The sequence below is a fragment of the Pollachius pollachius genome (assembly GCF_949987615.1).
Source record: "Pollachius pollachius genome assembly, chromosome: 4".
NCBI classification, from domain to species: Eukaryota; Metazoa; Chordata; class Actinopteri; order Gadiformes; family Gadidae; genus Pollachius; species Pollachius pollachius.
Window position 1 is genome coordinate 15,454,176 of NC_136937.1, and position 26,416 is coordinate 15,480,591.

General features: G+C 45.9%; 1 protein-coding gene across 1 annotated transcript in view; it reads right to left on the minus strand.

The window, feature by feature from the left end:
* The window catches only part of LOC307075201 (netrin receptor UNC5D-like), a gene marked incomplete at both ends in the record, with an annotated part of 128,059 nt that overhangs the window by 5,603 nt on the left and 96,040 nt on the right, over positions 1–26,416 (minus strand). The window contains 8 exons of the mRNA XM_079735707.1: positions 5,671–5,901; positions 9,278–9,458; positions 13,958–14,042; positions 14,671–14,901; positions 15,918–16,076; positions 18,587–18,772; positions 21,380–21,412; positions 21,952–22,116. Coding sequence (XP_079591833.1) covers positions 5,671–5,901; positions 9,278–9,458; positions 13,958–14,042; positions 14,671–14,901; positions 15,918–16,076; positions 18,587–18,772; positions 21,380–21,412; positions 21,952–22,116 — 1,271 coding nt within the window. The remainder of the gene's footprint in view (positions 1–5,670; positions 5,902–9,277; positions 9,459–13,957; positions 14,043–14,670; positions 14,902–15,917; positions 16,077–18,586; positions 18,773–21,379; positions 21,413–21,951; positions 22,117–26,416) is intronic.

Consider the following 26,416-nt stretch of genomic DNA (forward strand, 5'->3'; position numbering starts at 1 on the left):
GCAGTTTGGATAAACGACTGTTCAGAGGGTAGCCCTATGTTTCGATCCTCGTTGCTCTGATTGGTTGTAGGTCTAACCAATTGAATCCTACTTTCCACGGCTGTTTTGTTTTACTGCCAACAAGCGTTTTGATCGCTGCTTTTGCGTTATTGAGCGCCTCAATCTTTTTGTTGTTGGTTCGAGTTTAAAATAACACTCAACTCTGGACTGAAAGCGCCCGCCGTCATGGCGGGGTTAAGTGCAGAACGTTCTGCGGTGGCAGCAGTAAAAACGTCTGCTTTCATCTGGGCTTCAACAGAAAGGCAGGGTAACACGCTCCCCACCCTACAGCCTCCAGAGCCTTCAGTGTGATCCCCCCCTAAAGGCAGGGTAACACGCTCCCCACCCTACAGCCTCCAGAGCCTTCAGTGTGATCCCCCCCTAAAGGCAGGGTAACACGCTCCCCACCCTACAGCCTCCAGAGCCTTCAGTGTGATCCCCCCCTAAAGGCAGGGTAACACGCTCCCCACCCTACAGCCTCCAGAGCCTTCAGTGTGATCCCCCCTAAAGGCAGGGTCACACGCTCCCCACCCTACAGCCTCCAGAGCCTTCAGTGTGATCCCCCCTAAAGGCCGCTGCTCTCACTGCGTATTTAGGAACAGATTGGACCAATGGAGATCTGAGGCCGCCAGAGCTGAGCAGGATCCACGACAGAGCGACTATTGGAATGCAGCCCTCATAGTCCCTGTGTGAAGATATCCTCTTCACAGACAAAAGCAACTCACAGCAGTCTTCTTCAGATCATTTAAGCCTCCTTAGTCAATGATTAACACAATTAATGCATTTGTGCATCTACTCAGAAGACCTCACTCTTAAACGCCCGTCTGGGCTGGCCAGCTTTCATACGAACAGCAGGGCAGTTCTCTTCCACAAGATGCATTATGGGAAGCATGGGCGAAACATTAGTCTGAATGTAATTATCATCTATCAACATATCACCATGAAATAATAACATGCTGAGCGGATACCATAACATTGATTACAAATAAATAAAACAAGCACCAAAAAAAAAAAATTGCACAGCAGATTGAAAATAATGAGTCACAACCGTTCAAAAAGAGAGAGAGAGAGAGGGAGAAAACCGACCGAAACCAGCAAGACAAATCGGAAGGGGGGAAATAGTCCATCTGCTCAACACTGATTAATATCAATAATGCATGTGTGTAATAAACTCCACCAACCACAGGCGTGATTCTACATTGTGCCGACAAGGGCGAGCTCAGACTGGAAAGTGCTCGCGAGTATCGATGTTTTACTCATTTTGTTATATGACTTCTGTAGTTCTCTCTCGCTCTCTCTCACAAAGTAGCATTTACATTTACATTTAGGGCATTTAGCAGACGCTTTTATCGAAAGCGACTTTCAATAAGTGCATTTGTTACAATAAGTACATTTGTCATAAGAAGTGAAACAATATATCGCTGTCGGTACAGTAAAGACGTTCATAGAACCAAGTGCAAGTATTACAATCACTAGGCTAACCCATTCCCTGTGTAAAGCAGCGATAGCAGCTACTGTAGATGCTACACAATTAAGTACCTTGAATAAGTGCAATGTACAAGTGCCAGGACGTACAACATTCAATGGTGGCTGTGCATTGGTTTCTATGCAGAGTCGAGGTGAACTCTGAACAGGTGAGTTTTGAGTCTTTTGCGGAAGCTGGTGAGCGACTGTGCGGTCCTGACATCGGTAGGGAGCTCGTTCCACCACTGAGGTCCCAAAACAGAGAAAAGTTGTGACTTTGCTGATCGACCTTTGCTTGCTCTTAGCGATGGCGGTACCAGACGTCCAGCTGAGGTAGTTGAGCGGAGGGATCGAGCTGGGGTGTGTGGCTTTACTAATGCTTGGAGGTAGGCAGGGGCAGTTCCATCGACTGCCTTGTATGCCAGTACCAGAGTAGCAGAGAGGAAATGCAAAGTGTAAGAGCAGGTACATTAGGGGTTGATTCTTGGGCCAGGGGCTCACAAGGGAAATCAATTATCGCAGAACGGGGACAAACGAAATGCTAGCTGAGCCTAAACTGACCTAAAAACAACACAAACGTAATACTAACAGTTCTTGACTGAGAGACGGAGTAACTTGGTGGTAGGAATACAAATACAAGTTTTTGCTCGATTCACGTTCAATCTTATCTTCTAAGTGAAACCAGCCATTTGTGAGGAGCTTTAGGGCTGCGCTGTATTCAGCATTCACTCCAACTCATGGGAGGGGTGGTTGTGTTTTCTGCTGTTTTTCAACCCCTGGATGAGAAGGTTTGTATGTTTGTGACTGTATGTCCATGTTTTAATAACCTTTTATTCGGCTAGTATTTAGTGATGAAGATTTAGATCTAAAGTTTGATGGATGCATAGGTAAATACAGTTTGAAACACGTGAATATGGAATTTACATTTCTTGATTACATAATGTTAGTTCACGATGGTAAATAAGAGTAGACGACATACATTTCAAATATATGATATATGATGTGATAAATGATAACATATATGCTATGAGCTATGATGGAATATTACATTATTCATGTATTATCGTATCATATTCAACCTTTTTTTTAATCCCTTTGTTTGTAGCGCCCACAAAGTGCACTCAATGAATAGAAATGGACTCGATAGAAACGGAAGGAGCTATTAATGAGTTTTCTTTGGTAAATGTTAGTGACTTTGCTAAATAGGTTACACAGATAGCCTAGCCGTGTGGCTTCATTATTCGTCCAATAGCCATCAACGGCTAATCGTGCCACTGCTGCTTATCATATGGAAGAAAAAATAAATATCATGACCCTCTAAGTGAACCGCAGTCATTAAAATAAATGTACCTCATCAAACTTAGCCTAATGGATCCAGGAAATAAAACCGCTTGAATAATATATACCATGGACGGATCATCCCTCTGGTCAACATCAGCATCTTGTCTTCTATAATCAAGTTCAAAGATTGGTTGAGTTCTTCTGAGCCCTTTAATGTTGTCATTTCCACAACGGGGTGGTGTGTGTGTGATTTAGAAGTTTAGGGGAGGGGATATCCTCCCTCCAGAACTCTTTAATAACCAGTTAATGAATGCTTCAGCTGCTTCATGTAGGTGTTGATGGTTCTAACCTATTTCATACAGCTATGGTTCAGACCCAAACAAAGGCCTTTCCGATGACTATTACAGAAGCACATTTATGTTTTAGTCTGAGTAATCGAGACATCCTTTCACATGTCGTTATGAGGGATTACTAAAGCGATCATGACCTATGTGATTCAGACTATGGTGGAAATCCCTTCTTCCTCTGATTTTCTTTTGAAGTATTCAGTTTCTCTTTGCACGTAAGACCTGACAGATTATCAAAATTGACCTTCCCAAGATTGCTGCTTCTTGTAGATCATCACTGGCTTTCTTTCCCTCGACCTCACACACTTATAAGTACACCTCATATCTAAACTTAACCACTTATCCCCTGAAACATAGATTAAACAACCTCTAATATATGGATCATTTTTCGAAAAAAATGACCTCACAAATTTTCCAAGTGACATAAAGATGTAAATAAACAAAAAAGATTGAACGTATCAATATCATAATACCATCGCTCCCTATGCAGATATAATTACCAACTGTCTGAATGCACTTTATTACGATATCCATATGGTAATGTAGTTTAACACAATCTCCATTCGGCAATACGGACGATCGGGTTTCAACAACAGGAGACATCATCTCGTTAACAAGCCTGCACAAAGAAACATGAGGGCGCGTCTGTGCGCTGAAGAGGGGAGGATGCAAGTGCTTTTGATCGTTTCATCCAGAAAGAGGGACAGATTGGTCACGGAAAATGTATTTACAACACGTTTTATTTGGTGTTTTAGTGATGTCAACATGATGAGAACCAGACTAGAACCGTTCATTTAAATTTTTATATATTGGGGGGTGATTTAAAACTCAGATTTAACAAATTGAGCCAAATGTGAGGGAAAGTGTTTTTTTAAATATTTTGTGCAACTTTCCAAAACAATGTGTTTAATGAGATGTGGTTAAGAATAGGTCTCACTTATCCCACGTATTGCATCACTTTTTCCTCGTGGGCGCTTGTCTGAAAGAAGAGTACTTACTAGCTGTTTATCAAAACACACCAGGCACAAATTAAGAGTGAACTAACGAGAGCGCCATCATGCAGTGCCTTGGTTGTTCATCCTCAGGCTGCGGCCTTCATCCACCACAGCTAGTGGGCGGAGCCTCCGCAAATGGCGCTGTTGTTCTTTTTGGTTTGGTTTACTGTGAATAAAAACAGCTCTGAGTCAAAACACTCCTCCTTCCCCCGGCGATGGCATAGCAGTAGGATGCAAATAGATCACCGGTGGCAACCATTATAAAATACATAGAATTAATTATCTTGGAAAGTGGCACAAAACGAGGTTAAACCCGTTTCTGCCACCCTGACGACCACCCGGTGTGTTCAACCGCGGGGCAGACTGCCGTTGAGCAGCACCCCGGCACGCCGCACCAGCAACCCCACTGAGACAGGCTCCTGATTGTTGTAATGCGTTGTTACAGAGACGCGCGCCGCACAGACTGGAATAATAACCCGCCTCACGTTTAATTACCTGCACCTTCAATTAGGCTTAGCAAGGGGGGGGGGGGGGGATGAATAACCATTGTTGTTCATTTTCCATTTTATTCTTTTCAAATGTGCTGCATACAGGGCTTTGATTAGGCTTCCAACCAGCGGTTCATCAAGAATCCAGAACGTCAAAACAACAGACAATGTCATATTTAATGTTGCTTAAAACATTTACAGTTCAGAGTGCATACTGAACTTTTGCACTTTGAATTATTAATAATTAGAATAATAATAATAATTTTCAAAAACCTTTCAAATTAATTTGCATAAATATGCGTGGTCATGTGTATTAAATATGTAAGTGCAATACATTATGAGTATTTTGTGTGTATGCACAATACACCGAAGATGAACCTGCAAAATCCCCCTGTATCTTACAGAACCCGTCTAAAGACACGAGGAGACCCGAGACTTCTGCCTGGCTGAGTTGTGCACTGTGATGTTTGAGCTGTTACGATCTGCACTGTGTTGCTGTGTCTGTGGATGGAGGACTTTACAGCACTTGGACTTTGCTGGCGTTCCACATTATTGAATTGTATTGTGTTGAGCGTTGTGGTCAGAGTACTGACCCATTTTGGATAAAAGCATTGTCTGAACCACTTAAAGATGTTCATGTCAATGCAAACATGCCAAACAGTGAACCTCACACTCCGTAACACAACCTAACAACCTAACGTTTCTGAACCCCAATACAAACCGTACAAACCTTAAACTGCTGAATTGATCACCATCCTCTTCATCACCCTCCTTGACATTATAATCCTCATTATCATAATGTCCTTCTTCTCCTACTCCTCTTCATCATTATAGTCCTCCTCCTCATCAGGGTCACCAAAAGCGTGGGGCACCAAAAATGACCCCGGTAAAATTCGGACTCTTCCGATTACCACTTCGCCACTGCTCCTCATCATTATAATCCTTCTCCTCATCATCATCATTATCCACGTCCTCATCCTGCTCATCATTATTCTCCTCCTCCTCATCTTCATCAGTATAATACTCCCCCTCCCCTCCCCCCCCCCCCCCTCTCACCTGCAGGGCGTGGGGGGTGTCGTCCACGCAGTACACCCTCAGGTTGTAGCCCAGCGGGTTGCTGAGGTCGGGGCTCCCGAACACGGCCAGCCTCAGCCTCTTGGCGGCTGCCTGGCTCAGGGGCCGGCCCACCAGGGCGTAGTGGCCCGGGTGGCCCAGCAGCAGGTGGCACCGCTCCGCCTCCAGGAGGCCGTAGCAGGAAGTGCTCTCCTCGTCCATGGACATCACTTCCTGTTGAGGCAAGCTCCTGGTCAGCCATGTTGGAACAAGCAGAACCTCACTCCCAGTCCTAATCCTGAGCACGCATCAAGACCCCCACCGGCACCTACAGCTACGCAGGGGTTCCCAAACCTGCTCCTGCCGTGACCCCCACCCCCACCCGAAGGTACCTGGGGTACCAGACCCCACCCATAGATGTTTGTGTTCTCACGACCATGTCAATAATAGTGAGACAGAGAATATTTATCCTCTGTCTTCGAGCATGCTCATGATAACTCTCTGAGATAACTCTTGTTTTTGTAAACCTCATTCCTGTTGAGTTATTCGTTGCTTCATACAGTTTGTTAATAAAGTCTATTGCCTCAGACAAAACAACATGCTAATGACCCACCGGAACAGCCCAGACATGTAGGCCTGCCCATGCACATCAGAGCAATAGGAGAGTGTCTCCTCTCCGCTGAGACCCTCCTGGGCCCCACTGGGACCCACTTGAGCGTGACCGGTGGTCAGCGTGACGCATGGCGTGCGACGTGCTGAGAGCGAGCAGGCCGGCGCCCGCACCGCCCTGGCGTCTGGAGTCGCCGCTCTGACCATAAAGATGCGGCGGCGGTGTTTTACCAAATCACAGGGGGGGCCCCGGACTGACGGATCGTACTGACAGACCCACAGACCCTCCTCAGAGGCATCTTTGATAAGAACCGACAACAACACGAGGGAAGGGAGTAGAAACGACAAGCGTCACATCGCTGGATCTCCGAATCGTGGCCTCACGTCTGTGACCAAGGGGCCCGGGGTCGCCCACTCTGCACCGCAGACCTTCCTGTTTCAGGGGTGCGTGACGGATAGCCGTACGCCCCATGCGCTAGGGCCCTGATTATGGCGTTTTGGGTCGACGTTAAAGTAGGCTTCAGGGTGCCAACCCGTAGTTTGAGAACCACCACTCTGAAGGGCAAAGGAAAACCTCCCCAAATCCTAAAGGGAGGGAGCCTTCAGGAGGAGCGCACAAGAGGCATCCCTCATTTCAGGGATATAGGGAGTGCAAGAGGTGCAGAATGGGCAGCCAGACGTTTGGACATTTGGACACAGTGGAGGCTCTCTGTGCCATTCCCTCCCCACAGAGCAGCCAAGAGGGTTAGGAGCCTCACGTACTAGTCGTAGAAAAGTACACGTTTAAGAGACACGATGATAAATGAAGATAGAGGGAGACGAGGGGACGAGGGGACGAGAGGGAGAGAGAGAGAGAGAGAGAGAGAGAGAGAGAGAGAGAGAGAGAGAGCTAAAATGTCCGTAAAGCCCGGGGAACAAGGATCGTGGAGGCATTTTGCATTAGATAAAGTGCTCATTATTTCACACTGACAGAGAGGGGTCACGCTATTGCTTCTTCTTGAGGGACAACTCATTCCCTCCCTCTCCCTCTCCCTCCCTCTTTCATTCTGTCCCTCCTTCAGTCTCCACCCTCCCTCTCCCTCCCTCCATCCATCCCTCCCTCCCGCTTTCTTCTGTTCTTTCTCACTGACTTCTCCTACCGGACTCTTTCCTTTTTCCTTCTCTTCTCATCTCAGTTTTATCCCGATGGCGTATAACACACAAAAATGATGGCTCTTTTCATGGCTCCCTTTTGTGCAACACGTTTCTGCTGGAAAATTACATCCTGTGTAAATGTCACCCACACACAGACACACAGACACACACACACACACACACACACACACACACACACACACACACACACAGTGACAAGGGGCGGGGGGGAGGTCACACAGGCTTTCTCCGCAGGCAACACAGAAGAGTGTGTTGCTCTGGTGGGGGGGGGGGTAGCTAAAAATTACAAGAGTAACCAACACGTTTGGGGCTATTCTGCTGGGGAATGCATCAATGTGGATGGATGGATGGATGAATAGGCGATGGACTGATGGATGGAAGTTTGGATGGATGGATGAATGAATGAATGGATGGATGAATAGGAGACATATGGATGGATGGAAGCTTGGGTGGAAGGATGAATGAATGGATGGATGGATGTTTGGAATGGTGGATTAATGCATGGATGGATAGGAGATGGACTGATGGATGGAAGTTTGGATGGGTGGATTAACGAATGGATGGATGGATGAATGGGAGATGGATGGATAAATGTTAAGATGGATGAATGAATGAATGAATGGAGGATTGGGAGATTATAGATGAATCTAGTTAAAGATGGATTGTTGGATGGATGGATGAATGAATAGCGGTTTAGATGGATGGATGGCTGGATGGGGGAGATGGATGGATTAATAGGAGATGGAAGGATGGATAGGGGGTGAGATGATAAATGGAAGGCAGAAAGGATAGATTGCGTTCAGATTGATCCCAAAGTTGTGAATATATCATGTCCCAGTCTGCTACTCAGTCGGGGAGTTGTTTGAGTTGATGCTAACACAGCTCTGTTTAGGTGTGGTGTGATGAGACGAGGTGTTTGAAGGAACTACATGTGAGGAGCCTCATGCTCACACAATGCTTTACCACCCTGCCTACAAAACAATTGCAACTCATATTTCCGTCTGAAATATGAGTTAGATTAGTTAGATTTTAGTATGATCGCCAAACTTGCAGGTATACTAAATCTTCACTTCATCACAAAGACAAAAAATATATTATAGTACGCCTGCATATTTCGATGCATCTTTCAATCCGTGTTATTAGCCCAAATAAGAGGATCAGAGTAGCAGCCAAGTCACTTTATGGGTTTAGCCGCTGAAATATTAAACAGCAGCCGGCTCCATATCCTTGACAGCCCAAAGCCTGGAACACCATTTCCATGATAGATGCAAAATAATTTGCTTGTTCTAAAACTAACTGCTTTGAGGACTTACTTCAGAGGATCCACTGCCCCATCGCTACCCCATCGCACCGCATTCTGCGAGATTGATGACGACAGTGTTGTCAGTCATGTCAACCGAATAACATGACGCTCCGGGTATTTTTGGGTCCGAAACCACGCCAATAAAAATACACGGTTTGGCAAAAACAAGAGGACGATTCAAAGCCACCAAACTGAAGCACCTCACTTATTGAAAATGTTACTTATCTTATTGTAAATATTATTTATCTTATTGTAAACATTACAGAACTTATTTTACCAAATTTTATCCTTTTGTTCTTATTTCACCGTTGGTCGGAGATAAATGCAATTTCGTGTCTCAGGCACATATTTAGGAATTGACAATAAAGTTGACTTTGACTTTTTAGCTGACTATCATTTTCCCTCTTCTCATAGCGAAGGAGGAGACACCACCGGAGCGCTCCCCAACCTCTCCCGAGGTTCGGGAGGAACGCTGGAGAAGAAGAAGTCTCCTCTCTCCTCCTTCCTTCGCCTAGCGTCGGCTAGCGGTGACGGCGAGGTTACCTCCCACTTGTTCTCCGGGGTCCGCCTCTTCAGACGGACAGCCCAGGCGGCGTCGGTGGGGCCGCTGAGGTCAGCGCAGTGCGCCACCGACAGAGCCACGGGGCAGGACAGGTCCAGCCCCGGGGGGCCGTATGTCACCTCCGGGCTCAGCAGGACCTCGCCCTCGTCCTCTGGCGCCGTGCTATGGGGGGCGGGGGGGGGGGGGAAAGATAACAACAGAGACAAGGAGACACGTGTGAGACGAGCACAATGCTGGAAGAGCACTAGACACGGACATAGACAAGGAATACAGATGGGAAATACGTAGGAACGACACACACACACACACACACACACACACACACACACACACACACACACACACACACACACACACACACACACACACACACACACAAACGCACACACACAAACAAAATACAACTCCTCCTGCTAGCGGAGGAATCTGTGTTTCCAAACCGCAGCTGGACAAAAGAAGGGATGTGTGTGTGTGTGTGTGCGTTATCTGTTCATATGAATCAAAACGTGTCACGGGCGTTGAGGCCAATTGTTGAGCAGGTTGTGGTGTGGAGGGTCTGGGTGAAACTGATGAAACGCTCTAAGCACCCTCCTGTCCATGGGTGTAAAGGACAGGACCCCCGGGCGACATTTTGAAACATTTGGCTTTTCCTCTTGACGCATTTGTGAGCATGAAGGACATGGAATGATTCCGCTCCCTCGGAAATGGCACCATAAAAATGAATAATGTAAACAATGGGCTATTGGCAATTCTGGGGGCTGTTCTTAAGCTGTTAAGACGTTAAGTGCCCTGGTAGGTCAATATTTCAGCATGCTTCAGAAACAAAACCAGCATATACATTTGTGTTACATGGTTGATGGGGACTTGTTCTTCAGCCAGGACACACAGAACGTCCAAGGTAAGAACCGTCATGTGATCATGCTTGTGTACACATATCTATAAATCACAGCCACACTTAAATTACAGAGAGTCCAGGTAATTGGTTCATACACGCACACACACCCTATGAAGTATCTAACACCCCCAATTTGTGGTGCAAGAGGAGTAGGGGTCTCTGAATTGGGCGCTAGCGTCATTCCTAATAAATCCTAAAGCAAACAGCTGCTGGTGAGACAGTGCGATGGAGTCACGGACCTCCCTGCTTCACAGTGTGGACACAAATGCACAAACAAAGCCAGCAATATCTCCGCCAAGCACAAAGCAAACCTTTTACGCTCTGAGCTCTATTTAAAACACACACACACACGTACATGAGAGAGGCGATGGGCGAGCATGAAAAAAATCTACCGTCAACCGACTCCGACCTATAGAGGCCCCCCTCCCCCACCCAACACCCTCTGGATGGACCAATCAGAGGCCGGCTGCCGACACAGATAGAGGAAGATTAAAGCCCTCAGAGTAATGGACAGCGTGGCCGCGGAGGACAGGCTTTCACAGCACACAGCGCGCCATGCAGACCTGCTGGGGTTCATGGGCGGCCCCTGAAAGCCCGGCTGGTCCCCGGTTCTGTTCACAGAAGAGCTGGGGCCAAGGCAGCTCTTGGCCAGGGGCCCGGTCTTGGCTGCGAGCCCTAAAGAGCGGGCAGCAATTGATGGGACCACCATCAGTCATACAGCTTGGCTGGACACACACACACACCCACTCACTCGCGTAGAGAACCCAGAGAGAGGACACACACACACACACACACTCACACACATACAGACTCTTGACTCGTGTGCCCTGCTGTCACCAGGCCCTCGCAAGATGGCCGGGCGCTATGTATGCAACGTGTGCGACCACAGCGTCTGATTTAGAATCTGATTGTTATGTGCACTCACACGCACACGCACAACCACACACACACACACACACACCCATACACACAATTTGGGATATCGTATTATTGAGTTATAGCTTACTTAATATTATACCATGGTCTGGGGGAATACTCGATTCTGATTGTTGCAGGGTGTGCATTAACCCCCGATATATGGACACCTGCTAAGTAGTTACAGTCAAATTGTCTATTCAGCCTTCAAAGCGAGAGCTGGTAAATTGTGAAAAATGCATTAAACTGTAATCAGAAAACACGGTTATAGACCCTATAGTGTCTGTGGTATAAAGGCTGGGACGAATTTCAAATTATAAATATGTACACTTTATGTTGACCGTCACGATTCCCATTGAAACGAATAGCACGCTGATTCGGTCTTCGAAACGAAAGCTGGTAAATTGTGAAAAATGAATGAAACTGTACTCAGGCAACACGGTTATATGCTTTAGACCCTAGAGAACCTGTGGTATAAAGGCTGGGACGAATTTCATACAATGAATTAATGTACAATGCATAAGGTTAGCTCTCTGGCTCATAGCTGAGTGGACTAGAATACCTCTCGTTGCCAAGTCGTAGCTAAGGTCTGTCCTATTTACTATCTACAGGAGTGAAGATCGTTTCCGTTGCATAAGAACCTTACGGGAGGGTAATGATTGTTCCAGGTATTAGTCAAACCCTCAAGCGTTACCAGCGAAACAAAGTTATGGCTTGTGAAAAACTTAATATTTGGATTGTAAAACGCATTAAGATATAAATGAATAGTTTTAATTTATTTTCTTTGGCAAGTGACCATGGTATAAGCGGGATAATGCTCGACGAGGTGTCCATTATCAGGAATTAATGGACTTTGCGGAGGCAGCCGTCCTCCGCTGTGCGTCGGGCAGTTCCAAGGACTCTGCGTTGGTCATTATTTCCTGATAATGGACACCTCGTCGGGCATTATCACTTACTTACATCACTCACTAAAGGGAATCAACTGTTGGCATAACTGCTTTGGTTTTTTATCTTCCAAACTTTTTTCCTGAGGAAGGTTGCTCCAGAGGTGAGCGGATCCGTCGTTCCTCGGTGGGCTCGCCGGTGGAATCCCCCATCTTTATCCCAACGGGGCCCTGAGTGTCTGTGTGTATAACACACACACTGGGGACAGGGGTTGCCTTCAACTGGGACAGGGAGTGGTGGAGAGAGGCAGTGAGAGAGAGGGAGGGATAGAGATGGAGATAGGGAGGGAGGGAGGGAGAGGGAGAAAGAGATGGAGAGAGAGGGAGTGAGAGAGAAGCGTATCTGATGCAGATGGTCTCATGCAGAGGGTAAGTAGCATCTGGTTTCTCCTCTGGTTTCTTGAGATAGGGATGAGATTGTCTGACAGCTTCTGGTCGGAGCCCGATGGAGCGCAGGCTCCTCTGCTCCTCCAGCACTACCCACTCCTTCTTCTCCTCCATCCAACACTCTTCCCCTACCACCCACTCCTCCTCCTCCACTTCTCTTCCTCCACCACCACCACCCACTCCTTCTCCCCCACCCTCTCCTCTTCCTCGACCCCCACCTCCACCAGGAGGGCCTATCCGGTGGCTCTTTCAGAGAAGAAATGCTTCACCACTACACGACCATGAGTTCCCCTGTGTAACAATAAAACCTCCCCAACTAATCTTCAAATGCGGTTAAAGAGAAAAGAGGGAAAAAAGTTAGGGTGCAGAAGTTTGATTCACCAAGACGCAGGCGATGGGGGCTCTAATCAGTCCAGTGGAAGCTACGGGTTAGCGCGGCGACGGCTAACCGGTGACAGGTTAATAACTGACCCGACTTAACGTCTTCCGCTCTGAGGCATCAACGCACCGCGGCCCTGGAACACATTTCCTCAGTCTCTGTCGTTCCTTCGTCTCATCTAACCCCTTTGCGATGCGCGTGCCTCTAACGCAGCAGACAGGCGCCCCCGCTAAAAGCCAGGCGTTATGAATGTTTATTTGTTGCTCGTCTGGTTCGCCCGACTGAACCCCCAAAAGGGGATTGTCATCACAGAGAGAGCGGAGGAGAGGAAACAACAGCGTGTTTGCAACATTTGCCACTTTAACCAGTCATGACAAAAGGAGAGGGTGTCATCGCTGCACTGTCTCCAGGCGCAAAGCAGACTCTAAGTATAGCCCTCCATTCTGCAGTGTCGCGCACAAACACACACAAACACACACACACACACACACACACACACAAACACACACACACACAGCCACACCCGCACACACACATATTCACAGCCACACACACACACACACACTTCTATTGGTGACACACCACGTCCTCCCCTGCAGTGTGTGCTAGATGAGCAAAGACCACATACCGTGTCAAGTTAGTGTGTGTACCTGGCACTGTGTCGCGGTCGCGGTGTGTGTGTTTATGTGTGTGTGTGTGTATGCATGTCTGGGTGTGTGTGTGTGTGGTCGTGTATTTGAGTGTGCATGCGTTTGTATTAATGTGTTTCATAAAGAAATAAAAAGGAAAAGATCCAAAGGGAAAGGAAAGTAGAAAGAAAAGCCAAAAACGGAATTAAGCATCAACAAGGAGAGGAAGAAAAGAAAGACTGTAGAGGGAGAGCACAGAAATAATAGGAAGAAGAAAAGTAAAAGAAAAAGTCAACTGAGAGCTCCACTCCGACCAAGGAGCAGGTGTGTATGTTCCTTGTGTGTGTGTGTGTGTGTGTGTGTCTGTCTGTATATGTGTATGTATGTGTGTGTATGTGTATTTGTGTGTGTGTATGTGTATATGTATATGTGTGTGTGTGTATATGGAGGGATGGGTGAGAGAATAAAGGGCCTGGCGGGAGACGGCCTCAGAGCCTCAGTGTGGGCCTCACCTGCTGTCCTCCTGGTTGATGATCATGTACATCTCCCAGCTCGTGTCTTCAGCTATCCCTCCGCGGGGCACCAGCAGGCTAATGCCTACAGAGAGACAAAAGCATGGCTGATGGGCCAGACACAGGAGGTCAACGCACACACACACGCACGCACGCACACACACACACACACACATTGCTCCTTCCTGTCACAAACAATAAGTGTCACGCGTCAATCTGAAACGTGTCCCCGCTAGGGTACTTTCGAGAAAGAAATCATATTTGAAGCTCGTTCCTTCTCACAATTCAGAATAATAACTCGACAAAACGACACTTTGCCGAATATATAACATTGACCAGAACACTCGTACACAAACATAAAATAAAACATTGAACATGGTCTCATGAAATCAGGACCATAGGACTGGAGGAAGGTGTGTCAGGAGGAGAACCGCTGGTTGAGAAGCCCTTGTTTCATTCTTTCTGTCTTCATCAACTCTCATCTTTTACCCACATTTTCTCTTTCCCAAGAATACATGATAGTGATCGACACAACTTAATCTTTGGTGTTTCATTCTTTTTTACCTGTGCTTCCGCTCCCATTATCCTCTGTCTGTCTGTCTGTGTCTGTCTGTGTGTCTGTGTGTCTGTGTGTCTGTGTGTCTCTCTCTCTCTCGCTCTCTCTCTCTCTCTCTCTCTCTCTCTCTCTCTCTCTCTCTCTCTCTCTCTCTCACCAGTGTTGGGTATGACCAGCCTTCCTCCGGCGTGGCCCAGCACCCTGGTGGTCTTCAGCGGGGGAGGAAGAGGAGGGGGAGGAGGCCGGGGCAGGCCGTGCGGGATGAAGAGGGTCTTCCCCCTGCGGCCCAGCGTGGCGTCCACGCCCACCCCCCGGTAGTCCGGTGCCACGCCCCGCGGGAAAGTCCTGGGATGGGACATCACGGGGTACTCGGCTCTCTCCCCTCTCCCTGAAGAGACGGACGGACGGACGGGACACACACCGTGGTCTTATCTGTCACCATCACCTCCCCCCGAGTCATGAGGTACTGACGTCAAATGAAGCTGGAACAGGGGTCCGCTAAGCATAGTGCGCTGACTGTCACAACCCTAACGAGAGGAGCCTGACGAGCTCATGGACAACACCTGAGCTGGGCTTATTTAAGTAGACCTGTGAGCCCAGTATGAGGGTTGTTCTCCTGTGGGGCACCACTTATTGTTGGTTCCTTTGGTCATTTGGTTTAGTTGTATCCTAGGTATGTTTACACCTTACAACACTACACCCATACACTTTTACGTACACACCCACTTACATCACTGACTAGATTGAATACACACGCCATACCTTATGTTATGTTATATTCACTTGGTTATGATAACCCTTTTTGTTAACAAACTCAGTCAATTGTGTGCGTCTCCCCTCTTTGCCACTACCGCCACGGTCGGGTTGTGACACTGACCATGTAGGCGGTATGCATTGTGAGGGACACAGGTTCGATTTCCATCTGTGCTTCTATGCTACATGTCATTTTTTAGCTTCTCCGATCTGCTTTCCTGTCTCTCTTCAGTGTACTGCACATAAAGGCACAAAGAAAAGCATGAAATATAGATAAATAAAATAAAGCTGAAATCAGCCCTGATCAAAGAATGCTTTGGGGATTATTATTATATTGAATTATATATATTATATTCAACCAAGGAGACTGAGCGATAAAAAGAAAAACTGACAGAAATTCATTGCTTTTTTGGCGGCCTTCTATCTGAATACGTATATTTTTTTACAGGCTTCATGCACTTTTATGTACAGGACTGGAAATACCGACAGACATTTTGGCTTGAAAGAGAAAGTAAACGACTTTAGTTGGAATCGAACCGGAGTCTCAGCGAGCCGCGTCGTCTACATGGTGAGCACACTAGCGGCTCGCGCCACCAACCCAATGAGCTCCCTTCAGCGCTGCTACCGTCTTTAAAGCCATTGTGGCCGTACCTTTGACCATGATGTCGGGCAGTGGTTCCAGCAGGGAGTGGTCGGCCATCAGCTCCTTGTCCATGGAGTCCTGAAAGCACATGGGGCTGGTGTAGGTCCGCGACACGCTCAGGTCAGGCTGCATGGACGAGTTGATCAGCAGGGGGTTTCCTGAACACACCCAACACACAGAAACAGGTCAACCCCAGCAAGGAACCGTGACCAGGCAGCGCTGCTGTTGTGTCATGGTGAGTGGTAAATGGACTGCATTTATATCATGCTTTTCTAACCAGTGGCCATGCAAAGTGTTTTAAAATTATAGCCTAACATTTGCCCATTCATACACAAATTCACACATCTACGGCGTTGTCAACCACGCAAGGCAACATGCTTGGTTGACAACGTTCTTAATACATGACATAATAGGCATCCCTCCTTGCCGCTCAGGGTCTTTCTCAGGCATTCATTCCAACCCACCCACTGCCACTCATTCACCCACCTCCACTTTAAGGCATCACTGGCTCGGATCAATCCATAATTATTACTAGATACAGTCCAAGCATCCATTGGACTGTTACCGATTAGGACGAAGAGAGACAGAGAGAGAGAGAGAGCGAGAATGAGAGAGAGAGAGGGACAGAGAGAGAGAGGGAGTGAGAGAGAATGAGAGGGAGAGAGAGAGAGCGAGAGAGCGAGAGAGAGAGAGAGAAAGTAGCCATTTTCATTATGCTGTGTGGTATTTTTATTTTGGGGCATGGACCAAAATTTATGAAATGACGGCTTTATTGGCTCATATATCGAAAGAGGCCCAGAGCAGGGTAATAGTCTTCGATGAGTCCTGCTGGTTCATCAAAATGCACACACCACGTGATCTTCGCTCTGCAGAAGATCACATGGTGACCCTTCAATTTAGGCTTGGGAAAATAAATCCCCTGTTCTGAGACTCTATTTTCTATTTAAGGAGTGAAATACATCAACACATTATTTTTGTGACTTCATCTTAACTGTAACTTCATTCTAAAGTACAAATTGATGATTCAGAATTGAGTGCAATCAAAAATAAACCGTCAGAGTGAAGAGATTGGAGAGAATGTTTCTTCCTCATTTTGAAGGAATAACAAATAAATGAGCTTATCGGGAGGTAATCTGTTGTTCTCCAGAAGATTGATCCCCCGGAGACGGAAGCTGAAAGCACAGATCGGATTTGACATTTACGATATCTTTGGTTCGATTTGTCCAATAATTTCAGTACGAAAGGTATGTACTACTGCACTTATAAATTATAGGCTGCATAGAAATGTTAATTGGGTACAAATGTCAAACGAATGCATTGTAATTTGCAATTTCCGCTTATAACTATAAGAGCTACCATGACCATAGACTGATGAAAGTCATCGAAAATTAAATCTTTATTCGCCTCAATATTGTGATACAATATCGTAAATGAAGATATTTTGACACGATGAAAAGTTGAAGCTAGCCAAAGCCAGCTAGCTACCATAACACCGGGTATACCAACACACTTCTTATCTGTTTTTGTGTCCGGACTTTGCAGACATTGAATCAGGCTCTTGATCAGCAGTGCCTTTAGTGGTGGATTAGTTTAGAACAAGGCCTGTGTTAGAAGCCCTGGCCCAACCCTGTCAGACACCATAAAGACAGTTGTACAAGCAGCAGCAGCAGCAGCGCCACAGCTAAGGTCAGGGATTTGACCTTGCCGACATATGGAGCTTCCTGTAGCTTTAGGCCCCGTTTACACGAGGACGCTTGCGGGTAAAACCGACAAAATATTTTATCGGAAGTGCCTTTCGTTTAGACGGTGAAAGCGTTTTTTGGGGCTGAAAAACGCAAAAATCTGAAACCACCCTCAAGAGTGGAAAACTTGAATACGCTCTGCCGTAGCGTTTCCGTCTACACTGCCAAGACGCAAAACTCTGCTCAGGTCTGCTCACGTCATGTACGCGTTTATGTCACATACATGCGCCAGTGCAGGGAAATAAACAAACATGTTGGATTATTTCCATGCGTCGGACCTTCAAGCTGCTCTGGCAGCTCTAATAAACTTACAGGAGGTTTTCCACGAAATGTACAGGATATGTACAGATAGTGTTACTGAACAGAGAAGGATCTGTAATTATGTTTCGGTTTTTCGCGGCGCAGATAAGAGAAGAAGGAAGATTCTACGCATGCGCTCAGACACGGTGGTGTTGTGTGATAGTGTATCACAGCACCATCTAGCCGCCTGGCATGCATACCCAATCGAATTCCACACACTTTTGCGTCACCGTATGCACGCAGATTTCCTCCCGAATACGCTTGTCTAAATAAAAAGTGAAGACGTGATGCCACTTTTGCGTCTTCTGTTCAAATCGTCATCATGTAAACGTAGCCTTAGATTGTCCATCGCTAGCATGTTCCATCAGAACAGACAAGGAGAAGCCGCTAAGGACCAACCTACGTCCCTCACCCGACGTGAAGGTTGGGATCCAGGCTGACAGTCTCCTAACAAGGACTGAGGAAGCAAGTGGGGGGGCCAGAGTTTTATACTTTTATAAGGTTGAAAGGCTGGCTGGAGGCAGCCCGTTGGTCAGTTCCCTGGTACTTCCTGATTGGATGATATAAAGGGTCAGGGTTGGCATAACAAGTGAGTGAGTGAGTGAGTGAGTGAGCATGCGTGTGTGTGAGCTCACCTTGGCGGGACGTCTTGAAGGTGAATGACTGGAAGCCGCCGCTGAGGGCGGAGGAGTCGATGACGTCCACGCCGTACTCGCTGTGGCTCCTCCGGTACAGAGTGACCACCACGATCAGGACCACCACCGTCAGGACCCCCGCACTCAGCCCAGAGTACAGCACTAAGTCACTGCTGCTCTCCACCTCTACCAGGGGGAGGGGGGAAGGGGGGAAGGGGGTAGGGAGGGAGAGAGAGAGAGAGAGAGAGAGAGAGGGAGGGAGGGAGGGAGGGAGGGAGAGGGAGGGGGAGAGAGAAGAGCGGCGAAAGAAGAAGAATAAAGAATTAAAGATAAAAGATCAGGAGTTAAAGCTAAGTATATTTGGGGGATTTTATAGATACAGACGCCTCTGGTTGCTAGCACCCATTCCTTTAATCATGCTATAAAGAACTATTATTCTCTGTGAAAATAAACCAACAACTGAAAATGATTCAAGTTGTCTCTATAAAACGTTTTTGTCTGCTAGAGGACTGTGAACTGTGTGTTAGCTTCAGTGGACTTCATACTTAATTTATTTTAGGATTAATTCCTGCTGGTTTGAAAGTGCATCGTGAAGGATTGTGTGTTTGTGTGGTAGTGTGCTGGAGAGAGAGAGAGAGAGAGAGAGAGCGAGAGAGGATTGTGAGAAGCTAGTGCTAATGAGGATCCACACTGGGAAAGCACTTCTAATCAACCCAACACCTGAATGTCATTTCACAAACGGCGTTTGGGTCTGATGTGTGGTGCCACGGAGCCGTCCACAGGGACCATCTGACAGAAGCTATTCATTAAATTAGCTCATCACCGGCGATTACCCTGTAGCCGGTCCAAACGGCACGCGGCAGCATGAGACACGTCTCCCCCCCCAAAAGAAAGAGCAGAGAAATGAGTTCCAGCTTCAGTTCCTCAAGAAAATAATGAGCTCCGTTGAAGTAAAGAAAAAAGGAAAAGGTGGACTTTTCTGGGGAAGCCTGATAAGTAGCCAGAGGCATTATGGGAGGAGAATTCAGACCACGTATGCAGTGTTGGTGTTAACAGCTACAGTAAAGTTAATTGAGGGCTGGGGAAGTTTCCACAGATGCGAATGCATCTGTTGAAGCGGCCTAAACTGTTGCCCGGAGTCGATAAACAAACACAGACACGCGATGACAATATAGGCAAACACAATTAGTTTAGGCCATTATGCATAATCCGTGATTGAAGTTAACACATGCAGATCTGGCAGACATGCTGGAAACCTAGTTCATAATGTATGGAATGGATGAGCTGATCGCAGAAACGGCTAATTTCTTTTGAGGAAATAGGATAGTTTGAACAACGCATCGTTCATCAGAGAGATTTATGTGTGATGGATGTCGTTGAAGGAGTAGCGATAAGGTTCCATTTTAGATCTTAATAGTGTATTGAATCAGGGCTGTGACATTAAATGGCGTTGACAAATAATCTATGTTATGTTCCGGAACATTCCAGAATGTTCCCGTCATGCAGTTTCTCAACATAAAGAGAGGATGTATAGTCTAGTGCAGGGATTATACATGTAATGCAGATGTATAGTCTAGTGCATTAACTTTTGTGAAACTGCTTCAACACAAATAGTTTTTTCCCAATCAACATCTACCGGTGATATCAACGTCCCAGTGAAGGTACTCACACCGCTCTACCACACACTCAGCAGTTAGTTGTCATTAGCTCAGGGCTATGAATCATTAGGCAATAAGTCACTATATGCAGGACGCTAATTTTCCTGAAATTGATCCTCAGATATCTATAGCTCATGTCGGCGATATCCTGCGACCCTATGTGTAAGGGGTCGCAGGATATCGCCGACAGGGGACACCAAGTGCGGCCCGACCCCTAGGTTGCAAACCCCTGGTCTAGTGGTGGGGGGTGTTACATCAGAGCCCAAAGGTTCAGGTTTGAACCCAAACAAAGTCCTTCCTACAGGCCTATGGTACGGTATATATATTGTTGACACAGTCTTTGTGAGCGACTGAAGAGTACAACATACTTGATGACATGCGTTTCCTTATGCTCTCTTTGCCTTGTTCTGATTGGTTCAATGTCACCTATTCCTCTCTAGCTGACCAGAAGACGGAGCCCCACTGTCATGTGATCCTCAAGGCTATGGGGCAGGTCAGGGGGTAGGGTGTCAGAAGAGAGTCCTCTCATTTCTTTTCAATATGGGCGTGAGCAGAGCCCTTTGTGACTTTAATTGTGATTATAAAAAAAAAACTGACCAATGCTAGGAACATATGACCACATGGTATTTTTTGTGTAGCTTTATATATTAGTGATCACGTTGACCTATTTGGTCATGTTTGGCTGAATTGTGTCCATTGCCGTACAGCTTTACACTCTCAGTGGATATGAGGATGGTGGTGTGTACCGTAATCCTACCATGGACAACTCCCACCCAGGAGAACCCTTACCATAGATAACCCTAACCCTTACCCTTGAGAAGCCTCACCCTGGAGAACTCTTACCATGGATAACCCTCACCCTGGAGAACCCTTACCATTGATAACCCTAACTCTGGAAAATCCAAACCCTGGGGAACCCTCACCCTGGAGAACCCTCACCCTGCAGAACCTTTACCCTGGAGAACTCTTACCATGGATAACCCTAACTCTGGAGAATCCTAACCCTGGAGAACCCTAACCCTGGAGAACCCTCACCCTGGAGAACTCTCACCCTGGAGAACCCTTTCCCTGAAGAACCCTCCCCCTCACCGTTAAGATCCCTTACCCTGCAGCACCCTCTTCCTGGAGAACCTACCTTGTGGCTTGATGTCATGAAGCAGCTTTCCATCTGCAATGACAAGGACACAACAACACGTTGGTTTAGCCTCCCCTGAAAGCTTTTGCATGTGTGTGTGTGTGTGTGTGGTTATTTATTTTAATTTGTGTGTGTTTGAGTATTTACGTGTCTGTATGTCTGGTTATTTATATGAGTTTTGTGTGTGTGTGTGTGTGTGTGTGTGTGTGTGTGTGTGTGTGTGTGTATGTGTGTGTGAATGTGTATTTATATGTGCCTGTGTGAGTGTGTGTGTATTTATTTGAGCGTTTGCGTGTGTGTGTTTATATGACTGTCTTTGTGTGTTTATATGAGTGTGTTGAGTGCGTCCCTGTGCGCGTGTGTGTCTATAAAGCACAGCATAGTGCTGATTGCCTTCAAAGTGTAATCTACGGCCACAAAGCCAGAGGCTCCCCCTGCTCCCTCCTGGAGGACGACTGAGTCCATAAAGGAGGGTAAGATAGCGTCTCCGTCCTGAAGACGTTTGGCCCCAACGGCCCCTCGAGGCCCAGCGCTCTGGCCCCAGAGCTTCAGAGACGTCCGGCCCCACTCACTCTGTATGCAGAGGCCCCCGGTGCAGTTGTCGGCCCCCAGCCCGGGGCCGTCGCAGGGCCGGCCCCCGTGCCGCGGCTCGGGCTCGGCGCAGTCCCGGCTCCGCTGGCGCCCGCAGTCCACGCCGCACGCCGTCCACAGGCTCCACGGGCCCCAGCCGCCGTCCACTGCAACACACAGGAAGACGTGAGAGGGGAGACGTCCATACACACACTGAGGAGGTACATACATATATAGATAATATGTACGTACGTACAAACGTACATACATACATGCATAGATAAAAATGTACATACATACATACATACATACAAGTTCATACATACATAGATACATACATACATACATACATACATACGTACATACATAAATACATACATACGTACATAAATATATACATACGTACATGCATAAATATGTATGTACATACACAAACACACACACACAGATGCATATATACGTATACATACCTACATATATGCAAGCATACACACATACAATCATGCACACATAGATTCATACATATCATACACATATACACAAACGCACATACATGGCAAGCGTTTAACAATGTGACTCATCAGAGGTCTGCTTCACGTTAAGACAAGCAGAGGGCCTTGCTCCACCGATGGGGTAAAAATGTTCGGTGTGCCGGCTGCATATCAGCGTTACTGCCACTTTTGTCTCCTTCATCGCTTCATTACATACATAAATACATACATGCATACACACACAAACAATTGAACATACATACAATCATTCATACATATTTACAAGTACATATATTCAGGACGTATTGAGTTAACCCTAGTGTGTGTTTGGGTTAGCAGAGGCTTCAAGGAGTACTTGCTGTTTATCTATTGCACATAAAAAGATCATATTCTAATCATTTTCTGGCAGTGTAATGGTTGGTTTATGTAATATTTCCCTTCATTTCAAGCCAGCAACAAAATAGATTGTGCATGAATCACGTTAACTAATTAACTCTACCTAGTAAATCAAGTCGAGGTAAAGCCTTCCTGGGGTAAACCATCTGTGTGTTAAACAGGGGGGTTCACAAAGTAATCTTTACTTACATGCTCTCTGATCCAATCCACAATTCTTTTATTTGAATTTAAGGACTATTACGCTCTTCAAAGAACCGCCAGAAAACATAAAAGTAATTGACTATAAGGCATTTGGCTTATATGAACCTTCCCAGGAGTTATTCAACATACAAAATGCTTCACAAACTAATGAACGGCTTGTACATGCATGCAGTCAATCAAAATTCTTTATGACATTTTTTTACTGGCAATTACTGGCCATTTCATCTGACAGCAGCTCGTTTGAAACTTGACAACCGCATCTCCGAATTTCTCCATGCAGATAATTGATCATGAGATGGATGATGATCCAGAGAGAGAGACAGAGACAGACAGAGAGAAAGAGAGACACAGAGAGAGAGAAAGAGAGACAGAGAGAGACAGAGAGAGAGAGACAGAGACAGAGACGGACAGAGAGAGAGAGACAGAGAGAGAGACAGAGACAGAGACAGACAGAGAGAGAGACAGAGAGAAAGAAAGAGAGAGACAGAGACAGAGAGAGACAGAAACAGAGACAGAGAGGGATAGAGACGGAGAGAAAGAGAGAGACTGAGAGAGAGAATAGAGGGAATTTTCAGAGAGTGAATTTTAGAGAGTTACTAGAGGACGGTTCTTTATGTTGTTTTGGGAGTGGTGAGACGGAACTGGTTGGAGATGATTACTATTGAGAGGAGTCAGTGGTGGAGCGAGGCTCCAGTGGTTAGGCCGGTCTGTTTTCTGTCTCTAGCGGAAATTAGGGTCAGGCAACAGCGAACCCTGACGCCTGACCAGTGGTGGCAAACTTCAGGTAGGCGAGCCGTTTGTCCTGTGTGTGTGGTGAGGTATAAAGTTGTTCAAGGAAGAATTGCTCAGATACTGCCTAGTATTGCCCCTCAAAATTCCTCCAATACTGCCTAGTGTTGGCAGTAAAAATTCCTCTGATAATGCCTAGTATTGTAAATCGGAGAGTAAGCTGGTCTATGTGCCGATCCGATACATTTGACTAGCTCATTTACTACAGAGGCAAAGATAATCACAAACACGCTCGGTGTGTTATGCTGCGTTCGTTAACGGTTTGAAGTGGGAAGTCGGGAGTGGCAAACGCGTGATCTCCGAACTTTGTGCCTTCGAGCAACTAAGTCGGAAAAACATAGATGCTCACGCTAAACGCTGTTCACAAGTACAAATGCATTCTTATAATTTGAATTTAGAAATTTAAATGATCTAGTTTGACTGTAAAATAACTTGTTTTTCAGTCACACTAGATAATTAAAGAAAGTTATGTAGAATTAATTATCTGTACATATATTTACATTACATTTTTGTTATTTAGCAGTAGTTTTCATTGACAGTCGGTTACCCGAATAAACATTCCTGTAACGTAGTAGAACCCTTCAATAAAAACAAGTGCTATTAGTAGTTTCAATGCTAGATGCTGTATTTGTTCGTGTTTTCACAAAGGGTTTAACCTGAGCCAGGACATACAACAATGATAGCAATAATTTCGCATCCAAACAGGGTTAGTAGCAAACAGCTGATATATATTCCCCCCTACAAAAAACATACTCAAGTTCAGGTATCGGAATTGGTATCGGGAAGGAAAAATGGTATCGGAACATCTCTAGAGAGGTACTAGCTTCTTGTTAAATCAGACAGATTACCGACGAGGAAGAGTAAGAAGGAGAAGAAGAAGAAGAAGAAGAAGAAGAAGAAGAAGAAGAAGAAGAAGAAGAAGAAGAAGAAGAAGAAGACGACGACGAAGAAGAAGAAGAAGAAGAAGAAGACGACGACGACGACGACGACGACGACGACGAAGACGAAGAAGAAGAAGAAGAAGAAGAAGAAGAAGAAGAAGAAGAAGAAGAAGAAGACGACGACGACGACGACGACGACGACGACGAAGAAGAAGAAGAAGAAGCAGGGATAGGAGTGTTTTTTTTGGTTGAAAAACATTTGTGGAGAGGACTCTTTTGGTTTTTGCCAATTGCTCAGATCTGTTGGGTTTAGGATATCGCTATTTGGAGCCAAAACAAGAGTTGGAAGAATTGTGAGCCACAGAATATAAGACAACGGATATCCATGTAAACAGGCATCTGTCCATTAACACAACTATTAAGTATATGTTCATGTTCTCATATCCATTGCTGACTAGAGTAATGAAACTGTATTTTCTTTATTGAATTATGAATGAATCTATGTTACCCTTAAAAACTATATTTAAGTTAGAATATGTTATAATATAAATACTGTATATGAATATACATAATTCATTGCATCACAAACCTTGGTGAAAGACTAATTTGTGAGACAGGATTAGTTCCTTATAAACATACTCAATAATTTATGCATGCACATACATTTACACATCTATATTATATATTGATTGATATATATTGTAAAAATGTACATTAATCGACAAGAACAATGTTTCTTCCATCCAAACGAATGGAGGGGCCATAAAATGGCCGACATCCTGATAGAGTGGTGTCCACCTGCTTGACCATAACCCTAGTAGGGATTAGCTGCTCCCAAAGTGAAGGAATTTGCCATGGCTGTGTGACTTTGAACAAGACTGGGAACGTTTCACACAAGTGATGAAAAAGGAAGAGAAGGGGAAGAGACGGAAAGGGCGAATGACGAAGGACCAACTTGAGAGAGAGTGAGTGAACGAGTGAGCCAACGTGAGAGAGAGAGAGCAAGAGAGAGAGGGAGAGAGAGAGAAGGGTTGGAAATGAGATTGAATAGATCCTTTCCAAACCTCTGACAGAGCACAAACGTGCACAGCTTGCTTACAAAAGCAGCTGGAACAAGCCTAAATTAGAAGCTACAACCTCTCTTTGTGCCGATTACTGTGGTACTGTAGTGCGCCCAGCCACTTTTCCTTCAACCCCCCCGACCAAAAAAAGGCAAAAGCTGCCGTTTCTTCCCCTCTCCCTCTCACAGGAGAGGGTCTGTATACAATGTTACACCACCCTGCTGACCTTTAACACAAAGTCGCTTTGATTGTGTCATGTTTCATCAAGCCTCCACTCCACCTTGACGTTTCCATAAAGATTCACCCCTCTTTCTACTTGTTAATCTAAATGCTAATTTTTCTGTTGTGCGAAAAGAAGGAATGGACAAACAAACGAACAAACTAAAGAAAGAAAGAAAGAAAAAAGAAAAAAGAAATACATTCAGGGGTGGAAACAGAATCCCTCTGAAAGAGAGAGAGAGAGCGGGGGGGTCTGTTGGTTTGGGGCAAAGCAGGATGATTGTTTATAAAAGTAGCCCTTTTCTCTCCGTCGCCCGCTGTAGTTTTCTTATGCACAAGCCCGCTGATAACACAAAGTTAGGGCTATCAGTCTGGAAACACACACTTGGAAAGTGCAGATTATGTTTAGGATTAGATATCTGGCTCTCC